Here is a 21,619-nt window from a genome sequence, read left to right on the forward strand (position 1 = left end):
GGGCCAAGCAGCTGTCTTCCAAACTTCCAGGACCAGACAAGCGTGTGCATCTAGTGCTTCACCAGCTTGTTGAAATATTGCAATTGGTATTCCATCAAAGTCTTGGAGCCTTGTTTTGGGCCAATGCTTTCAGTGCAGCTTGAACTTCTTCCTTGAGCAGCATTGGTTCTTGCTCCTGTGCTACCTCCCGAAATGGTGGCATGTCATAGTTCCTTTGGTACAGTGACTCTGGGTCTTCTTCCATCTTCTCTTGATGCTCTCTACATCATTCAATTTGTTGCCCATAGAAAAGTTCAGTATTACAACTCAAGACTTGAATTTTCTCCTCAGTTCTTTTGGTTTAAGACATGCTGAGCATGTATCCTTCTGACTTAAAGCAACCCTAGGCTCCAAGACGGTACATCTTCATGGGAAAAGAATCCTGACCAAACTCCCACAGAAGGGCTGGCTAGTTCGAACCCCTGACCTTGTACTTAGTAGCCCAATGCCTAACCCATAGCATCAGCAGGGCTCCTTCTGGAAAACACTGGTAGAAAATTCTGCTCCCTTGGGGGAAGGAGAGACCTAGTTCTGCTTCAGCCAAGAGGCACCCTGGTCTACTGAGCACACCCCCTGCAAGGCATCATTGCTATAATCTCTCTGGCTCTGTTACCAGGGAATCTTGCCTGGACTCCATGTCACACAGGTAGGACTCGATGGGCCCCAGCCCAGACTGGACTGTGTTTTGCCTCCCCAGCAGGGAAAACAAGCCCGCCAGGTGTGAGTGGCTGGAAGGCAGCCTATGTTCAGCAGCAACGATTCACACACATAGATCACGCAGATTTGAAAAGGGCAGATGTCGCCCAGAGTCATTAAAAAGCTGCTGTTCATTTAGAGGAGAGGGAACCAGAGCCTGGGAAGGTCAGGGCCACAGTTTTGTCTCCTTGCAGCAGGGGTGGTGCTCAGCAGCAGGCGTGTGTCCTACAGGAAGGGGCCTTGCAGCAGTGGGATGAATCCTGCAGGGGAGAAGGGGTCTTACAGGAGGGGGGTAGAGTCCTACAGAAAGGAGTGGGGGTCCTGCAGCAGAGGGGTAAGTCCTGCAGCAGGGAGGGATGGGGTCTTGCAGGAGGGGTGGAGTCCTGTAGGAGGGGTGGAGTCCTGTAGAAGGGGTGGAGTCTTGTAGCAGAGGTGGAGTCCCACTTTCCATTGTATCTCAATTTCCCAGACCTGTGCTATCTCCCCCACTGGGCTGCTGAAGAGTCAAAAGAAACCCCGAGCCATGTTGCAGATAGGGGCCAGAGAGGTACCGCACCCTAAGGTGGCCGGCCTCCTAGAGGCTGGCCATGATGCAACCACCCCTGGGGCAGAGGACATTGGCATAAGCACTGGGGGCTAGCCAGCTGCCACCGCCACTGTCTTCCCAAGACTGGGGGTGGCCCGAGAGGGTTTGTCTGGATGTTCTCCAAAGTCCCTCCCAGCTCTGAGGGATGGATTCCACACCCAGAATGAGTACTCTCTTTTATTCAGCTAAAATTAGCCTTTCTTAGACTCTCTTGCTCCTATCAAAAATAACCCTAAAGGCAGAAGCAGGAAATATGTCCCCTCAAGGAGGGGGCTGTGGAGAGGGAAGAGCCCATAGCAGCCCACTGGCAAAGCCTGACATTTCTTTAAACGGTTTTATTTCATCTGAAAAATGCATGTGTATTTAGCATTCTAATAATATAACTATGTCTTTAGATAAAATCATGCTTTTTCCTCCCCAACTTTCTGAACAAATCTTACCCTCAGGGAGAATGCTCTTTGTCTGGGCGTTAGCGTTGCACTCCTTTGGGGTGCTTGTGTGAACCCCAGCTCCAGGCAGTTAGGGTGGGTTTCTGGCCTAGGTGGCTCCCTCAGGGAACAAAGGAGAGGGCAGCCCTCAAGACCTGTCTTTGTAGCCCTCCTGCACCAAGCATAGTATTGCCCCCCGAAGGTGTCCACATTCTAGTCCCCAAAGCCCACGAGTGTATTAGGGTATGCAGCAAGGAGGGTTGTGAAGAATGCAGATGGAATTCAGGATGCTGATTAATTGGGATGTTGTCAGGAGCAGTCAGTCCCTGGATAAGGACGTCATGCTCAGTAAAGAACAGGAGCAGCGAGGAAGATGGACAGACATCGTGGCCACAATGGGCTCAAACATAAGAACAATTCTGGGAAGGCACAGGCCCGAGCAGGGGTTCCCTGCTTTGCACACAGGATTGCCATGAGTCAGAACTAACTCAATGACACGTCACAACAACAGCAAAGTAGCTGACCAGGAGCCCCCGTGGTACAGCCGTCAAGCACTCAGCTGCTACCTGGAAGGACCACGGTTCGAACCCACTAGCTGCCCCAAGGGAGAAAGAGGCGGCAGTCTGCTTCCATAAAGATCACAGCCTTGTCAATCCTATGGGGATGTGGAGCAAGGGCTGGCTGTTCTTGCCGACATCAGCTGTCTCTGGGCTGAGAGCAGAGAATACGGGAACGATGGTTACTCGTGTTTTATGGACGATGCACAGGCATTGGACTGCGTAGATCACAGCACACCATGGGCAGCCTTGAGAAGAATGGGAATTCCAGAACACGGCCCTGTGTTCCTGTGGAACCCGTACATGGATGGATCAAGAGGCAAACCGGACAAGACTACTGCATGGTTTAAGATCAGAAAGGCGTGCCTCAGGGTTGCATCCTCTCTCCATACTTTTCCATCTGTGTGCTGAGCCCGTCATCCGGGAAGCTGGACTTTATGGGGAAGGGCAGGGCATTGGGATCGGAGGAAGGCTGACTTAGAACAAACTGCAGCGTGCAGATGACACACCCCTGCTTGCTGGAAGTGAGGAGGACAAGAAGCACTCACCGGTGAAATCAAGGAGTGCAACCGTCAGTACGGATTCGACCTCAACGTGAAGAAAACCAAAAATCCCCACAACGGGACCAATGGGTCACAGCCTGACAAAGATTGATGAAGAGGAAAGAGTGAAGCTGTCAAGGGTTTCCTCTTGCTTAGATGCACAAGCGATGCGCTTGGAAGCCGCAATCTAGAGACCAAATGACACATCGCATGGGGTGCAATGCATCTGCTTCCTAAGACCTCCTTACAGTGTCAAAAGCAGGGATGGTGCTCCGAGGACCAAGGTGAGCCTGACCCAAGCCAGGTTATTTTCAATCACCTCATACGCATGGGAAAGTTGGACTTTGAATACGAAAGACCGAAGAAGAATCATGCACTTGGATCACGGTGCCGGTGAAGAATATGTTAAGTACCGTAGATGGCCAAAGAACAAACAGAAATGTGCCATGAAAGAAGTACAACCGGCACGATCCTTAGTAGTAAGGATGGCAAGGTTTGAGTTCACGTACTTGGGACACATTATCAGACGAGACCAGACCCTGGACAAGGACATGGTGCCTGGTCAAGTAGAAGGGCAGCAAGAGAGAGAAAGACCCTCAACAAGATGGAGAGCCGCCGTGGCCGTAAGGATGGGCTTGACGGTAGCAACAATGGGGGGGATGACACAGGACCAGGCAGTATTTCTTTCTGCGGTCCACCAGGCCACCATCGGTCAGGGCCGACCCCACGGCCCCGACCAGCAACAACAAACTCTATGGCGCACATCAGCTCTGCCTTACAGGTCACTGTGGGTTGGAACGGGCCCCTTGACAATGGGCTAACTGCTGACCTTTGAGTAGAGGGCATAACCTGATTGTACGGGTGGCTTCGATGTGGTCACAAAGGTCTTTCGAAGAGGAAGAGGGCTGAGTCATGTGAGAGCCTTGCAGTGTGAGGAAGGGCTGTCTGATTGTTGCTGGCTGTGACGATGGGCGGGGACTACCAGCCCAGGAACGCTGGCAACCTCTAGAACATAGGTCCTCAAACGTGTTTGGCCCCCTTTTCTGAAAACAAACTACTCAGCGCCCCCCTGGCTCAGCGCCCCTATAGCTCATAATCCAGGAGAGAGTATAGGTGTCTGTTTTGGTAGTCCCCCCCCCCACCCGGGTCACTCCAGTGCCCCACAAAGGGTGGTCTTACTCGCTTTGGGAAACCAGCTTCTAGAGTCTAGAAGCTGGAACAGACAAAATAAGACTGATTCTCCCTTAGAGCCTCCAGAAAGGATACAACCCTTACCAACACCATTGAGACCCATCAGAGTTCCGGCCTCCAGCACTGTAAGAGATGTAACACCCTTGTGTTGTTTCAGGCCACTTGGTGGGTGGCCATATATTTCAGCAGCCACAGGAAAGGAACATACTTCTCTCCCAATGTCATGGGCATTGGGGTCAGGCGGGCCCTGACCTGAGAATGATTCAGCCTCTGTCCACTTTCTCCCGAGGTTCCAGGCTCCTTTCTATGGTTGAGGATCATCTGGGTGGCTTTTCTGGTCAAAGCTGTCCCTTCCATGTGACACCTGAGACGTAATGATGCCCTTTACTCTTGGTGGAGATTTGAGCTATTTTTGTCAATCCCTCAGAAAGTGGAGCATACCTATGTAGGCAGGGGTCAATTTTCTTTAGATTAGGAAGACCTGGCTTGATGCCGGAGGTCTATGTGATGCCTCCCTGGAGCACAAACATTGCACAGATATAAAATATGAACATGGCAGCCTTGCTGAGCCTGGCATGTGGATGAAAGTCCATTTTATTTTCTTTATCACCTGTGATAGATTGAACCATGCCCTCACAAAAGGTATGTTGATGTCTTACCCCCTCGTACCTGTGGATGGGACCCTGTTTGGAAATGCAGTCTCTGAAGATGTTAGGAGGAAGATGTTAGGATGAGGCCCTAGAGAACGGAATCAAGTTCACATGCGGTCATACCGAACTAGGATGGGTTCTCACTCATGAGGTCACAGAGTTAGAGCGGGTGCTGTCCTATGTAACGGAGATGAGACCCAGAAGGATAGAAGAGAGATGGCCATGTGGCCCTGAAGTCACGCAGCCAAGGCGCTACCAGAAGCTGGGAGCTCAGAAAGGACGTCTCTCTAGAGGAGGGGTGGGAAACGTGGGCTGGATAAGACCTGCGAAAGCACCAATACCGCTCACATCACACGCCTCACCACAGAGCCGTCGTTCCAGCCATCACACAGGGCGAGTGGATGAAAGGTGTGACCAAATACAGCAGGCGGACTTTCAAGTTGACAATGTGACATGGCCCAAATCAGGTTATAAATACCCAAATGGCCCTGGGCAGGAATAAGGCTCCTCACCCCTGCTCTAGGGCTTTCGGAGAACACAGCCCTGCTGACACCAGCCTTTGGTCTCCCAGTCTCCAGAAGTGTGAGACGATATGTCTTTCTTCTGAGAAGCTCCTCGCTTTGCAGGACTTTGTGGGGGCAGACATAGGAAACGAGTCCCTCCCCCCTCTTGGCTTATGGTGTGAATTTAAATTTCAAAGCTCCCTCATTCCTGTTTGATTGCAGAGAAAGCTCAGAAAGAGGTCATTCTTGAGTGTTGGGGATGTGGGTGGTCACAGGCAATATCCGGAGGCCGTGAAGGCACTCAACAAGGTAGAGAGGGCCTCGGGGTGGGGGGCTGGGGATGTAAGAGCCAGTCTTAGGAGCTACTGGGCTACTGGGTGGAGATTTATCAACCCAGTATCAGCGATTTACCAGTCACATGACTTTGAGCATATGATTAAACTTCCTTAAGCTTCCGTTTCTCGATGGGCACAGGGGCAAATAATAGCGCCTGCCTCATAGAACAGGGCGCTGTAAGTTTTTACTGTCCAGGGTAACATAGTAAGGAACCTAGGTCCACGGGACATACAATCTCTGCTGCGACAACTCAGTTCTGCTGCTGGGACAGGAAGCAGCCCAAACCATGTGACACAAAAGGACACTGCTGGTTCCAGCACACCCTGACCCAGAGGAACTAGCAGCAAGCCCAGTTGGGCCCACAGAGCATAGTTTGCCAACCTCCCTTAGAGACCCAAGGACCTAGTGGCAAACATGATTTCACTTTACTGCCAAAAAGGTTGGCAGTTCAAAACCCCTCGGTGGACTGGGGGAAGTGTATCCAGAAAGATCAGTCAAGGGAATCCTATGGAGTAGCTCTGCTGTGTAACACACGAGGCTGCGGTGAACCAGAATCAGTGCAACGCCCATGTTTGTGGCTTCTGCTTATTCAGGAGTGGCTGTGAAGAGAAAACGAGGGCACTGGGCGGTGCTGAAGAGTGCCATCCATGGGCGTGGGTGAGGGCAGAAGAGGCTCGGGGAAGACAGGAAGAGAGAGAACTGGCCCAAGAGTGAACATGTGGCGTCCACAGCATTGATGAGGGTGTTGATGAGGGTGAGGTTCCTCCTTTGGTAAATCCACCTGCAACATGGGAGCTCTGGGGGGACACTGGGGCACTGAGGGCTCGAGTGAATTTCCCCTAACCTCCTGGATTTGATAAATATCCCCAAACTTGAAGTTTACAGGGTACTTTGTTATTACTTTCAGACATCGATGGGAAAAAAAAATAGGGCATTCATTGTTGTTTGCTTTTTCTCCTTCACACCCACCAGTTTATTATGCCGTGCTTTCTCGACTTCAAGAGACTCATAGCTGCCGGTTCAGCCAACCCAGTTCTCAGTATACAATAATCACCACCACACAACCCTTCACAGGAGTGTCACAACCTGTGTGTCACCAAGAAGGGTGTTGAAGCAGGGGCAGGAGTGAATCCCTGGGCCCACGTGAATAAAAAGTCCTTGTTCTTTCCACCAAAATATTTAGCTCCACGGTGTCTGGATTGAATTGAGGACAGGACCCTTTACATCCCCATTTGAGAAGTAAGTAAGGATTTGCGGATGTCCCAGAGTTGAACATCAGGACACTCACATGACATACATGCAAACACGCCCTGAGGGCTGACAGAGGGCAACTGCAGAGAGCGGAGAGGGAATCCGAAACGCGGAGAGCTCACCCCCAGACCCAGTGCTTCGGGGCTGCACCGCGGATGTGCCCAAGGGTGGGCTATCTTCAGCCGCTTGCCAGCCCAGCCTGGCTCCAGTTAAACCTTAAATCCCTCCGATTGGAATGGGCCCAGAGGGGGCGTAAGAGGCGCCAGGTCTTTATCCCACAGCGAGGGTTTTATTCCCAGACTTTCTATGGAAGTTGATACCTATCTGTTAAATCAGCCTTGCTCCTGTCATTGTTCCATCCCCCGATGTTCTAGCTTTTTTTTTTTTTTTAATTTCTGCCTGGGTGAGCGGTCCAAGGCTGAGAGTGAGATGTTCTGTCTCCCAAGACCACTGTGCTTCTATCAATTCCTCTTTGTGTTGATAACAGGCGCTGCGTCCTCCGTCTCACTGAGATGTGATTGAGAGTGGTATAGTCCACCGCGTGCTCCTCTCACGCTGAACTGGACCCTTGTCTATACAAATGGCCCTCCTTGATCCTGCTGAACACCTTTCCCGTGGATTCTCGGTGGGCTGAAGCATACGGCAATGCCTGCTTCAGTTAGGTCTGCTTGGCAAACTGGCGGTTATCTTACCTTTCTGGGTCACGTGGTTTATCTGTTCTAAGCAATCAAAAAAGTCAACACAATCCGAAAGTCTGTGCCCTTCCATAGTGGGCTTGACCTCTTTGAAGAAGCTCTGTGTGGTCGCGCACTCGGGTCGGTGGGAGAAGGATGTGCTGCGCCAGCCGGCTTCCGTAGAGATGACCCACTGCCATCACATCTAGTCCAACCCACAGTGACCCTAGAGAGGTGCTTGGATTGCCGAGACCGTAGATCTTACAGGAGCAGACAGCCTCCATGGTGTGGTTGGTGAGTTTGAATTTCTGGCTCTGCGGTTAGTTGCCTAGCGCCTAACCCAAAGCGCCACCAGGGCCTTAGAAAGCATATGGGGCAGTTGTCCTCTGCCCCACTGGGTCTCCACAGGCCAGAACCCACTTTGCAGCCGTGGGTTTGGAGTTTTGGTGGAACCTACTTGAAGGTATGGCCAGAATCATTCTGTTTGGAAGACTCAACTCTCGTTGGCCTCGAGTCAGATCCTGTTTTCTTTATATTTGCTATTAAAATTTCAAGGCATTCCTTAGTTTACAGATAGCGAGGCCAGGAGGAATCAAGTGAAGGCCACTTTTTGAAAGACCGCGGGGTTGACGCCCCTCCCCCGCTCTCCATTTCTGTTCATTTAGCTCGGATTTTCACACCGCATTTATGATTCTGACCCCCTCGGTCTTGCACTCTGTAGGCATATTTGCTTTCTTTTTTTTATTTTTTTATTTTTTTTCTTTTTATTTTTTTTATATTTGCTTTCTAAATGATGTTCCTACCTGCACCCCCTCTGATCATGATTGTGTCAACTCGGCTCCCTTCCCGCAGGTTCTGGTGGTCCCTGCGCCGCCCTTCTAGCACGACCTCCGCTCTAAAGCTTTGCCATTGCTCTCGACGGCTGGCTGCGGACTTCAAGGACTCGCTGGCTGCACGAAGGGCACGTAGCTGGGACAGCGCGTCTCTTGCCTGCTTCCATGGAGTCGTAGAATGGCCTGGGTTTTGTGCCTTGGTGAGACCTTCACGTGATTCCTCCTGGCCTCGCTATCTGTACCGTTTCCCCTCTTTTATGCCTGGACCCTTTGCCAACATTTGTCACAGTATTGCCCTCTTTCCAATGATTTTTGCCACAGCAGAGAAAGCCCGGCTCGCCTTTGTACGTAGCGGGTTGGATCATATGAAATGGCTGAATAGGCTGCTACAAAGAAGTTGAATGCTGGCAGTTTTGAATGGCTGGATACACATCTCTTTTCCTTTTTTAAAAATATACTTTTTTATTGGGGACTAGTTTTTGACTTATAGAGAAATTGCAATGATAGTTCAGAGAGTTCTCATATGCCCCGAGTCCTTGAATTCACCGCTTCAGTGTGTTTATAAACATCCCTATACCCCAAATGGATAGGTCGTTGTCAACTACAGTCCACATGTCCCTCGGGTTGTCCCACTCTCTCCCTCAGGCACCCTTTCTCTGTCCCAGGATCCGGCCAGAGTAGCTGTGGTATGCTCAGTGGGCATGTCCCAGAGGCTCCAGGGAGCTTTGCTCATTTTTCATGACCTTGACAGTTTGGAGGTGCCGTGGTCGGGTGCCTGCCGAGTGCCCCTCCTCCGTTGGGATTTGCCTGATGGCTTTCTGTGTTTTCGGAAGGAAGGCCACGGAGGTCAAGCCCATTTTTATCACATCAAAAGCGTTCACCATCAACACGAACTGATCACCGTAGGCGTCAACCTTGAGTCGCTGGCTGACGCAGTGCCGGCCACATTCCTCCTCTGCAAAGGAACTTCTTTCCCTCCCTCTTCCCATCCCATCCTCTTGGCCAACACGTCCCAGCCCAGGGCTGGGACACTAAACTCCACCTCTTTGACGGGGATCTAGCTGCATACATTATGAGGACTCGAGTACCAGAGACTTGTCTAGGATTTCCCATTTACTTAGTCATGCAGATTTAAATCAGTAGGGTGGAGGATACGAATGTTATCCTTGGGGTTCTAACACAATACCACCTTCTTCAATGTTCGGCTGGGATGGGTTAATGCTTAGCCCCTGGGGGCTCGTTCTGTCGGCTCTTGTGTCCCTTGGACACGGCCCTGTCCCTGCGGTTTTCTGAGAACATCTCCTTGCTTCCGGACACCACAAGGGGCTCCGGGCTCAATTTCCACCCTTCCTGCTGGAGCCATAGAACCAGTCATTTCCCCAGGGAGCCCTGCTTCCTTTGGTTGGAAACCTAGAGCCAGATGCTGGGTGAGCTCAGCGCTGCTGGGACAACTATGCATTCGCTTTGCATCGTGGTCCCCTGTCCTTTCCCCCCTTCGGATTTCCCCACCAGGTCCCCCTTCTCCAGCCCCACTGGATGGATCTGTTGGATCCTTGGAGTCTTGGAAACCATCTCCAGCTTGTCTTCCACATTCTCAGGGGCACTTGGCCTTGGCCTTCACCCTGCTCTCTATTCACTCCTGGCAGACTTTCACCATTTGAATACCCCAGGTTCCCCCTTGTCCTCGATGTGTTCTCCAGCTGAGCCCACGAGAGAGCAGAGATTTGGGGGTGGGGGGTGGGGGGGCTGGCAGGGCCGTTTCATGGACTCTGGGTCTGGCTGGAAGTTCTGGGAAACCAAACCAGTACCGAGACCGATGGCGCCCCGGCCTCCCAGTGAGGAGACAGGAGAGAAATGGACTCAGGCGTCAAAGGAGCAGAGGGCTGGGTGCCCATCCACGGGGTAAAGGAAGTGGGCACAAGAGGGGCAAAGGGAGCAGGGGAAGGGAGTTTCATGTTAAATAAGGGGTGCGTGGCAGGCCGCTCTGAATGGGAGGACGGAGGAGAGAACAGACTAACCCAGAGCAGGAGTCAGGGGTGGGGTGGGGGGGATGAACATTCTAAGTCGAGGCTTTTTTTCCAACAAGCTGAGCATGCAGTCCTGGGCCCTGCTCTCAGCAGCGTCTGTGATGTCACTCCATGCTCAGAGTGCGGGGGGTGAGGGACAGTACAGGAGCATGCTTCCCCCTCTTCTAGCTGGGTTATTTGGGGGTGAGTTCCTCAAGCCCCCTGTCTGTGAAGTGGGGGTGTAAGAATCCCTGCTCTGTGAGCAGTAGGAGCTGGGGTGTGCAGGGCCCTGGCCCTCCATTGGTGCACGGGGACAGGCAGCTGCTGTTTCCACCGTTGTTGATATGACTCCTATTCTGCTGCTTTTGCAGCCAAGGCAGGTGATGAGCGCCCCGCCCAGTTCCAATCCGATGTCTCGCTGGCTTGCACTAGGGCCTCGGTGCCGCACACAAAGGCCCTCTGCACTTGAAAGCGGCCGAGAGAACGCCACCGGGACTTGGAGGCATAGGAAGCTGTTTCAAGTGTTTGCCCTGGGGAGACACCGCAGGTGTGGCAGCAGAGTGTCACTGGCCCACCTTTCCCGCTCGGCACCTCCAAGTGCTCCCTGCAGGGTCACAACGTACCCCCACCCCTAGTTCTGCCAAACCTCCAGCCCCAGCAGTGCAGCCTTCTGGGCCATCATCCTGCAGAACACACAGCCAGGCTGCGCACTGCAGGCGTGGCACACCCCAGCCCAGCCCAGTGGCCTGTGGCCCGTCCTTCGCCTGCCCATGCCCATGTCTGCGGCAGTTGCCTGTGCTGCCAGGCAGATGGAGCGTGGCACGTGCACAACACAGACCACACTCATTTTGCCCCCCACCCTCTGGCCCCCAGGCTCCTCTTCTGTGAACTGGGGTTAGGATGGCAAACATCTAAGTGGCCACAGGCGTAGCCTAGGACGCAGACTCCTGGACAGAAGAGACACAATAGCGGTCGGTATCCGGACGGTGTGCTCAGCTCTGTCTGAGTCTGTCGCTGCTACAGTACCCAGCAGTCTCCCCTCCTGCCCCTGCCCCTGGGATCAAAGGTCGCATTAGCTCTGTCTCCAGCCTCAGCATCCCTCACCCCGGTCTCCAGGAGCAGGCTGCTCTGCCCTCTGAGCCTCCCCACTCTCCCCAGTGGGCCTCCTGCAGATCCAGATCCTGCCTGTTGCCCCAGCGCCCCAAACAACGGTTGTGGCTGCTTCAGAGGCTTGGCTGAAACCCTCTCCCATTGCCCAGGTGGGATGAATCACTTCCCCCCTTTTGCTCCCATGTCCCCAGAGGGGCCTGTCTTCCTCATGCCCCAGGGCACGCAGTGGTGTCTGGGAGCCTGGGAGAACCCTTCCCAGAAAAGAAGTTGGTGCATGTTTGCTGATGGGATGAAAGTTAGAGACCTATTTACAATGGAGGGAACTTCAGAATGACCCTTTCCGTCCTTCAGGGATGGTCAGCAGGTAGGGGTCAGGACTCAGGACCTTTGGGCTTCTGTCTCTCGGAGTCTTTTCAGAGCAGAGATGTGGACGACCTGTGCCCTACCTGCCTCGCAGGCTGCTGGGTGAGTCCCAGGTTGCTGTACAACCGGCACGCAGGCTTTTGGCCAGCGCTGGACAAGAGACCAGGAAAAGCCAGGCACCTCTCCCTAAGTGGCGGATGCCACAGACGAAAGGTAACGGCGCCAACCTCAGATCCGTCTCGTCACGGCCCTTGGGGGCCCCACGAGTGTCTGTGCCCCCACCCGCTGACCCGCTGCGCCCAGGGCACGAACCTTCAGCTTCTTGACGCTGGTGCAGGGGTCGCTGGAGAAGCTCTCTGTGTCTGAGATCTCGATGTCCTCCCCGTACAGCACCCCCGTCAGGTCGTTCCTCACCTGCCACAAAGAACAAAAGCACAAGGTGGGTGTGCAGGTGGCCACGGGGTCGGCACAGAGGCTCCACCCTGCGGAAACGGCCCACCTGAGCGAGGTGGTTCCAAACCCGTGTCCTCTGCTTCCTCACAACAGAAAAGCAGGACTGAGATTTTCCTCGTTGCAGCCAGTCTCCTCCCTTCCCCAGGCAGCCCTGCGCTTGGAAGCTGGGCACAAGGAGGCCACAGAGGCACAGGGCTGGACTCTGGTTGTCCGGAGCTCCTGGGCGGGGCATGTGTGTAACTCACGGGCTGTGAACCCGGGGTGCTGGTGCTGGGAGTGGGGGCCCAGCCCTGCCACCCGCTTGCTTAGGAGAGTGACACTTTGTGGGCCCTGTCCTCTCTCTGGGCCTCCACTCCTTCCCTTCTCGTCTCAACCGTGGGTGGACCCTGTGTGCCTGTGCCCAAGGGTCCTGAATCATGTGGCCCCACGTGTCTCAGAGAGGCAGGATGCTCCCTGAGAAGCCACCTCCACAGATGGGGAGTCGAGGGAAGTCTCCGTGGGAATGGACATATTTATTTCCTTCAGAGAGCTGGAGGCTCGCGGAGCACAGTATGGACACATATTACGTCTGAAAGGTGGTCCATTGCAATTTGCTCTTTTCGTCTGCACTCCCCCCACCCCAGAAAGCTCAAAACACAGCAGGATAAACGGTTTTTATGTTGTTGTTTTTTTAAAGATAGAAGCGGTTGCCCTCAGACTGAATCCTGTCCATGGTTGCAATTTGAGGAACGATTAGTTGATTGAAAAAATGCTGATTTGGCCATGACCATTGATTTTGGCCCCCTCAAATCCTTCTCCGGATGTCAGTGGGTCCCCTGGTTGGTCTTTTGTGCGTGTGGTGGAGACACAGCAATGACCCAACACGGAAAACCTGCCAACGGCCCCACGATGCAGCCGCACGCACAAACCGCCGGTCCTGGCCAGTCAAGGCCTGGTGCTCTCTTTCCACAAGCCACTTCCCCCAGTGCTCTTAAGTCAGCCAGCCACTCACAGGTTGTTCAAAGCCCCAAGAAGACACTAGAGATGTTGAACGGCTTTTAAAATCCCTGAAGTCCAGACATGCTTAAAAGCTGGACTTGATGCCCACACATGCGCGTGAAAGTGTGTGGAGTTATTTGTATGCAACTGTCCGGCACAGCTGTCCCGCACGTGCAGAGAGAAGGCAGGTGCAGGCCACCAGAATGGCACACCAACAAGAATAAAACTTCGGGGGGGGGGGGACCCAGCCTGCCCCTCCTTCTTCAGATGAAGACACCGAGGTGGGACACCCAGTCCGAGTTCTCTCCATGTTTCTGAGTGAGCTTGGATCCCGCCAGATGTGGACAGGACCTGCGAGCCAGGCAGGGTCAGAGCAGATGGCAATCCGGCACTCAAGGCCTGACATCCAACAACATTATTGGATTACCAAAGGCCCCATGAAGGTCACTTACATGATTCTCAAAAAGCTGATAATGCTGCTAAGAAGGTAAAACAGGGATATATATATATCTTAAATATATGAATGGATTGGGAGCTTGCACTTCATTTTAAACCCTAATCTAAGAATGATCAGCTCTTATGATGTGGCCCTGCTCCCTACTTACCCCCCTGAAGTGATCACGAAAGATCTGGTGCTACAGCGAAGTGTGGTGAAGAAATTTTGTGGTGCCTGGCTATTTGAAAGAATAGTGTCTGGGGTCTTTAAAGCTTCCTTTCAACAAGCAGCCAGGTATGTGAGGTGTTAGGGAAGCCCATGTGGGAAAAGCACATCAGCCTGGGTGATCCGAGGATTGTAAAGAATAAAAGATAAGATCAGAGGAGGGAAATACATTGGAGCTTCAATTCTGAACACCAAGTTTGCAAAGGGCAACGGAAGACAGGCCACAATCCATTTGCAGAGACCCACAGGGAGCAAGCCTTCATCGAGTTTCCTCAGCCCACTGATGGAGGAGATGAAGAGCCTAGCCCTGAGCACAGCAGAGAGTGAACAGTGCAGCCGTAGTGAGGTTAAAATGTCACATCTCACCACGTGCTCCCCTATGACCGCTTCCTTTGTGATCGTTTGCATCATTCCCTGCTTTCTTGGATAGATGTTTTTCGGTGTTTTATTTTGTTATAGTTGTTTGTTCTATTTGCACGTGTTTACGTATATGAAATCCAGAACAGGTAAAGTTTTCGGGACAGTAACTAGATTAATAGTTTCTTAAGGTTAAGGCAGAGGAGGTCGAGGGGAAAGGGAAGCTAACACCAGCGAGCACAAAAATAAAGACTATGTCCTACCGTTGCTTGTGCTGATGATGCACAATTTAAAAATGTACGTCTTCAAATCCTCGAACGGTGTGGTATATGAATTATATGTCCGTAACACTGTGCGAAAAAGTGGTGGAACTAGGAACCACATTTTAAAAGATATTACATCTAGATTGGAGAAGGGGACGGTCCTCCTCCGGTCTGGCCACCTCAGACCAGGCCCAGGATACAATAGACACAGGACAAAAGCACACAGACAGCAAGGACCCTTTTGTGGGGTGTTGATATCAGGGTGTGGGAGTATTAAGGTGACAAGGGCTGAGGCCCCTCCAGCCCCCTCCGGCCTCCCATGAAGTCCTGGGAGTCAAACATCCAACTAAGAACTTTCCCATCCAAACACAGACTTCAAGCTCCAAGGAAGCCCAACATCTTGAAATACGTCAAGACCCAGGAGAAATCAGAGGCTGTGGGGCAAAAGTAGGAGCCAGGGGCTGGGCCTGCCCAGAGAGTAACACCGTCAGGCCAGTTGTGCTGTTGGATGCAGGGGTCAGTGGGTCTGCTTGTCCCCAGGCCATGGAAGAAGAGGGGGACAGAGACTTGTCATTTCCATGAAGCCATGACAATGGCCTCATTTCTTCAAGTGACGGGGTGCAGTCTCATTCCCATGCGGGGCAAGGAGGGCACAGCCCGTCTTTCTCCAGGCAACCAGCTGTGGGCGGAGAAGTGGGCAGTTTGGAGAAGGCAAAGAGCCGAGAAAGCAAATGGGTTGGGAAAACAAACTACCGAAAGTTTTCTGGCTGAGCCTACGACCAGGTGACCAATGTCAAGTGTAGGTAAGGCCTGTGAGGGGCTACAGCAGTTCTCCAGGCAAACGCCCCTGGAGACGGTGGAGGAGGCAGGGAATTATTGACCTGAGGGACGGCTTGGCAATGACCAGTCTGTGTTAGCCATCTAGTGCCCTGCCCCGGGGTAACAGCGTAAACAGCAAGCATCTATCGTGTTACGTAATTTCGAAGGGCCAGGAGCCCGAAAGTGGCGTGAGCTGCTGGCTCTGGCGCAGGGTCTCCCACGAGGTCCCAGTCAAGATGTTGACTAGCCTGGCGCCTCGGCTGCATCCTAGGACGATGAAATCAGAGTCTCCGGGCCCAGGCATCTGCAGCTTATAGCTCCCCATGTGATTCAAGTCCCACCAAGGAGCTCTGAGGACACGAGAGTGACGAGGCCAGTCTCCAGAAACGGGCAGCATGGTTAGTGAGGTCGGGTCCATGCTGACTCCCGGCGACACCCGGCATCGGGTTTCTGAGACTGCCGCCGCTTACGGGAGTAGAAAGCCCCGTCTTTCTCCCACATGGTGAAGTGGGGATGGGTGTAGAGGAGGAAGACCCCTGACACGAGGGCGCAGATGGATTGGCACAGGGGCTGCAACAATAGGCTCAAACACAACAGTGATTGCGAGGGTGGCACGGGGCCAGGCAGTGTTTCAATCTGCTGCCAAAGGGAGTCAGAACCAGCCTCTCGGCACCCAACAACAACAACAACCACCACCACCACCAATGATTCTGGGCGTGCAGATGAGGTGGTGGTGGTTAGCTGCCACGGTTCTGGCTCGGCCACCGCAGGCACACGGAAGCGAAGCCTTCTCAGCTTGGGTGTCTTCCCGGGGCTGGTTGTGGATCAGCCCACGGTGAGACCACAGGGTTTCCCTGGCTGCTTTCTCAGAGGTACACCCACAGACCTTTCTTACAGGGCCACTTCAGACTGGGACCTCCACTGAAATTTGCATTAGGGCAACACGCCGACCTCCACTGAGGGAGGGGGCCGGTGGTGAAGGCAGGTGAAGAGCATTGGCCAGGAGCTGGACTCAGGTGTCCCACAAGCAAGGCTTGAGTTCTACCACTAAAGACCTTCAGGGGTAAGAGCCACAGGGCTGTCACTTGGCTGGACCAATCCCTGATGCTCCCCTAAGTCACCTACCCCCACTTTCTCCAGATCCAGGCTACCTCTCCTCTCCTCCCACCCACCTGCTCCACCCTGAAAGGACCCCGAATCCCTCCGTAGTCGCCTAGAGCCTCCCCCTCCTGGCACCAGGAGCCAACACTGGCTTTAAGTGGAGAGAAGAAGGCAAGAGGGGGAGATGGGCAGGGAGAAGGGCAGAAGTACAACATTGGGCTAGTGGTGGGTCACAAGTTCTCACCACATGTCTGACAGGGCAGTGGAGGCTGCAGGAATACCCAAGGCTCGAGGACACTGGCTATGGTGACCGTGGTTCCTCCCCAGGCCACTGGACCAGCTGAGCCATCGCCCCAGAGAGCAGAGGCCCAGGTGAGAGGGGGCGAGCCAGACCGGCTGCACGTGTACTTTACAACCCTCTGCAAATTCTAATCAGGTTGCAAAATGAACCTGAGAGCAAAGCGAATTCCCAGCTCTCCTATGGAAGCCGAGGTAACCTACTTTGTCATTCAAATGCTCTTGTTATATATATAGCCCTGGATTGTGCGGAAATGTCACTCCTCTTACCTGACTAAAGCGTACAATTATAAATTTACTTCTATTCATTCATGAAATGTGTCTTCACACGATTAAACCGTTCATTCAAGGAAAACCCATTAAAATACGGGACACGGGAGAACGCCGCTCTTCCTAGGCAGAGGCCACCGCAGCCGTTAAGATGCTAATTAGGATAAACAGCATTCGAAACACTCAAATCTTTGAATAATTCAGGTCACTTTTGCTGGGGCTGGTGCTTCCCAGGAACCGCCATTAATTTAAGCTAATTAAAAAATTAGCCCGGAGAAGGGTAGATGGAGGCGGGGAGGGATGGCTACCTTCAGTCAGTGAAGGGTTGCCACGTGGTACCGGGCACTCCGGAGCTGGAGGGTGGTCCGGGAAGGCAGAATTTGGCTTCAGACCATTGGTGACTTTCTAATGACGGAGAGGGCTGTCTCGGTAGGTAGTAAGCTCCTGGTATCAGATGGCAAGCAGGTCCGGGATGCTGGAGAAGGGAGTTCTTTCATCACAACAGCTTGTGGTTTCGGGGAAGGATATGTTTAAGCATCCCACCTGCCGCACGCTTTGCCTACTTGAAGTTTACCTTTCGTTGCCCAGGCAACAATGGGCGGTGCTGAGGTTCCTAGTAGACACTTCTATCCTAGTAGAAAGGTATCCACGTGGGGCGTGGGGTTTTGAACTGGTTCATTCTGGTTCTGCCCCTACTCAGCATCTATGTTTCTGCTCCAGACTTCCTGCGTTAGAATCCGGGATCTTGTTAAAATGCAGATTCTGATACAGGGGTCGGTGGGTTGTGTGTATGTCCACCTTTCCTAATCTGACGGGCACTGACAGAAGAATGTGTGCCTACAAACAGTGCCCCTGATTTTTGGATTTCAAAGACCCCACTCCATCGAGCTATCGAGCTGATGCCGACTCACAGCCACCTCTGGGACAAGGCGGGTTACCCCGTGGGTTTCCCGGACTGTGACTCTTGACGGGAGAAGAAGCCCTCATCTTTCTCCCTCGGAGAGGCTGGTGATTTTGAACTTCGTCCTTGTGGATCACAGCCAAACGTGTAACCACTACGCCAAATAACTAGATCCCGGGAGGGTGCAGTTTCAGAAACCCAAGATCGGGGATCACCCCCATGGCAGTAGGCATGATAACCTAGAGCATCGGTTCTCAACCTGTGGGTCGTGACCCCTTTGGGGGTCGAACAACCCTTTCACAGGGGTCGCCCGATTCATTACAGTAGCAAAATGACAGTGATGTAGTAGCAACGAAAATAACGTTATGGTTGGGGGGCCACCACCACAGGAGGAACTGTATGAAAGGGTCGCGGCCTGAGGAAGGTGGAGAACCACTGCTCGAGACCAGAGTCTGTTCTGACTCACAGTGACACATGTGATAGGACAGAGGAGACCTGGCCCTGCAGGTTTCCGAGACGGCACCTCCTAGGGAGCAGGGAACCTGCCCCCCCTCCTTTCCTCCAGTGAGAACCTGTGTTGCCGTGAGTCAGTTCTGACTCCTAGTAGCCTGATGCACAACAGCCTGAGGCACTGCCCCATGTGCACCGGCCTCACTCTAGGCGAGCATGGACATGAGTGAGATGCCCAGAAAGGACGGTCACTTAAGTGAACATGCCGATGAGCACTGTCTTCAGGGGACTCTAGTGGCCAGCTGCCTCGTGGGGGCCCCAAAGGGGTCCTCACAGGGTGCGATAGCGCTACCTGCTTCTCTCATTCACAGGGGGCCATCTAGAGGCTCGAGGTCCAGCTGCACTGTCCCAGGACCCTCCTCTGCCCCCCAGGAGGCACTCAACTCTGCAAGACAGGAACCCCCTCCAGGCGGAGGATGCACCTGATTCTACAGACAAGCCTGGGCGCACCTGATTCCTTCTGCATTCATCAGAGAATTCTGAGCACCTGGTGCAGGCCAGGCTCCGCACTGGATGCTGGGGGTGAACCAGACCAGCTCTGTTCTCAGAGAGCTGACGTCTTAGTGGAGAGAGAAGGTTCCAGCCTCAAGGCCCAAGGCTTCCTGAGCCCTCTGCTGGCGTGCCCTGAACCTCCTAACTCCCACATCGCCACAAGCCCGCCGCCCTGGCCCTCCTCCACTTGCCACCCTCTGAGCCATCAGCAGAGCCGGCTGCACCCGAGACACAGAACTGCTGGGGAACAAAATTAGCTATCAGGATCCTGTTGCTCTTCTTGGAAGAGAGTGCCGATGGCTTTAATTGCGGCAGACTCGTGGGACCAGACCAACATCTACAAAAATATTTGGGTATTAATAAAGCGGAGACATTATCCAGTTAAGATGATGAATCCCAGCCTCCGTGGGAAATCAGCGAGTGCGAGCCTGACTCCACAATGGAAGAGGGATGGTGGGCCGGAAGCCGCCCGGAGCGCTGCAGGCAGCAGGGCTGACCAGCAGCTCCTGGCTGGCCCCACTCCTGCTCCTGGTGGCTCCACCATGGCGCCGCGTGGAGAAATCCAAGTCTGTGGGACAAGCAGCCTGCCTGGGCATCCCGTCCTGGAGGAGAGGAGCAGGGCGGGACCCGTGGGCAGCCAAAGGGAAGTAGACTTCTGCTTCCCTAGCGGCAGAACGTTTCTAGGTGGTCCCAGGACCCACAGGTCTTCAGGTGGGAGTGAGCTCCCGGCATAGCAGGTGGGGGTTCTGCAGAAGGTGTTGAGGCTCCCAGTGGAGGGCAGGGCTGCCTGCTGGCTCTCTGAGAAGGGACCCCAGGAACGAGGAGCACATGGTGGCGTGGCACCCAGGGGGTGGATTCTCTGCCCCCTGAGGGAATAGCTCGCTGAGCTGTTGGGGGGTCACCTGCCCCTCAAATCCAGGGGATTGTGCTTCCCTTCCACGCTTCCTCCCCACTGCTGGCTTCTCACCGCTCTTCTCTGCTTCACAGACAGCCGGCTTCCTCCAGACCCCTCTGAGTGGGGGGTGAAGGGAGGATCAGAAGGTAGGGGCCACCCTCAGCAAACTGTTCCCCAGAGCCGGCCTCTCTTCCTCTCCTCCCTCTACACTCACTCAGGGTCTGAGGGAAGAAGCAGGCAGGGGACATGCCCACCCTGCCCCGCCCTGTTCTGTGCCTAGGATTGGACCTGCCTGGGCAGCTTCATGCAGCCCCGTGGTTCCTTGTATCTGGTCAGGCTTGGCCAACGGGAGGCCCCCGTGGGTGTCCACGATAGGAGGAGAAAGCATTCAGAGCTTTTGCCCGCCCCTCCCTGGCTTGGGTCTAGCAGTGGCTGTTTGGCTTCGAGTCCCTCTGGAAGCCAGGCACACATCTCCCTGCCCCGTCCCCCTGGCAGGAAAGAAGTTGTTCCCACCCTCCCCCCACTTCCTCCACATCCTCCGCACCCCTTCGGTGGTACAAGACACGTTGCTCATCTGTGGCACGAAAGAAGATGTTTCTCGTTTGCGATGAAAAGGAAGTGAAATGATTCCCGACAGATGAGCAAGTAAGCACAAGCCAGCCCGTGCTTCCCTTGTTCCTGGGTCATTTGCCCTTGGCATCAGGGCTGCTGCTGCACGGGGAAGGCTGAAGCACCCAGGAGCTGCTGCCAAGGTCAGGAGACATGTTCAGTCATCCCCTGGCCTGGAGCCTGTGAAGCCAGCCAGGCCCGGAGGGGCTGAGTGTATCAGGGAGGGGTGTTGGCCAGGTGAGCGGCCCGGAGCCCGGGGTGGACGTTGCACCAAAGTGCTGAGCCAGCGGGCAGCCCGGGGGCAGCCTTTAAGGCGGTGCTGGTCTCAGCAGTTTTATAACGCATCGTCCTAGGGCGGGATCCAGCAGCTCCGGGGAACAGGTATCTACTCAGCAGACTCCAAGTGGAATTTTCCAAAGGGGACCAGGCTCTGAAGACACCAAGGTTATCTGTCACATGGTCATGGCTGTTCATCTGTCCATCTAGCTGCCTGTCTCTGGCTGTGAGTGCCTAGAGGGTCCAGAAGCCTGTCTGACCCCTGCTAGCAAAATAGCCCGGCTCAGTCAGGAACGGCTGGATGAGACCACCTGTCTGGGATGAGCATCGGCTACAGGGCTGCCTCGCCTTCCCAGGGGAGGGCTGGCCTAGGAGGGGCTGCACTCTGGGGATCAGAGAGGAGGAAGCGTGTTGAGGCAGGAAGGCCGGAATGTTCCAGAGAGGAAAACCGGAGGGGAGAAGGCAGAGCAGGCCGCATGGCTGTGGTTGGTAAGTGGAAATGGTGGGATCGATCCTGAAGACTCATGGCTACTGAGCCCCTCACACCCTCCCTCCGACTCATCACCAGTATGAACCCCAAAGGCATAATCGTCATCATTGTATGGATAAGTCAAGTGAGGTTCAGAGAAGTTGAGTCGGTTGCCCTGGGCCATACAGCTGGGGTTTACTGTGGGGTCATTTTCTTTCACAGTTCACACTTCAAGGGGTTAACAAGCCTTTTCTGTAAAGGGTCAGGCGGTCAATATTTTAGGCTGTACAAACCATACGTAGTCTGTTGCAGCTGCTCAACTCGGTCATCGTATTGCAAGAGCAGTCACACATAGCGAGTACGTGAACGGGCATCACTCTGTTCCAATAAAACTGTATTTGCAAAAACAGGGTGTGGTGGGGGGGGGAGGAGGGAGGCCATAGTTTGTGGATCCCTGCTCTAAACCGATCACAAAGAGCCTGAAGTCCTATCTCCTCCCTCTA

At 53.8% G+C, this 21,619-nt stretch overlaps 1 protein-coding gene across 1 annotated transcript in view; it reads right to left on the reverse strand.

Annotated features, from left to right (window-relative positions):
- The window catches only part of GABBR2 (gamma-aminobutyric acid type B receptor subunit 2), a 265,401-nt gene that overhangs the window by 171,964 nt on the left and 71,818 nt on the right, over positions 1-21,619 (reverse strand). Inside the window, exon 3 of the mRNA XM_004711077.2 lies at positions 12,078-12,179. Coding sequence (XP_004711134.2) covers positions 12,078-12,179 — 102 coding nt within the window. The remainder of the gene's footprint in view (positions 1-12,077; positions 12,180-21,619) is intronic.

Source organism: Echinops telfairi, unplaced genomic scaffold, assembly GCF_000313985.2.
Source record: "Echinops telfairi isolate 266 unplaced genomic scaffold, ASM31398v2 ScPeMD7_7410;HRSCAF=8448, whole genome shotgun sequence".
Lineage (NCBI taxonomy): Eukaryota > Metazoa > Chordata > Mammalia > Afrosoricida > Tenrecidae > Echinops > Echinops telfairi.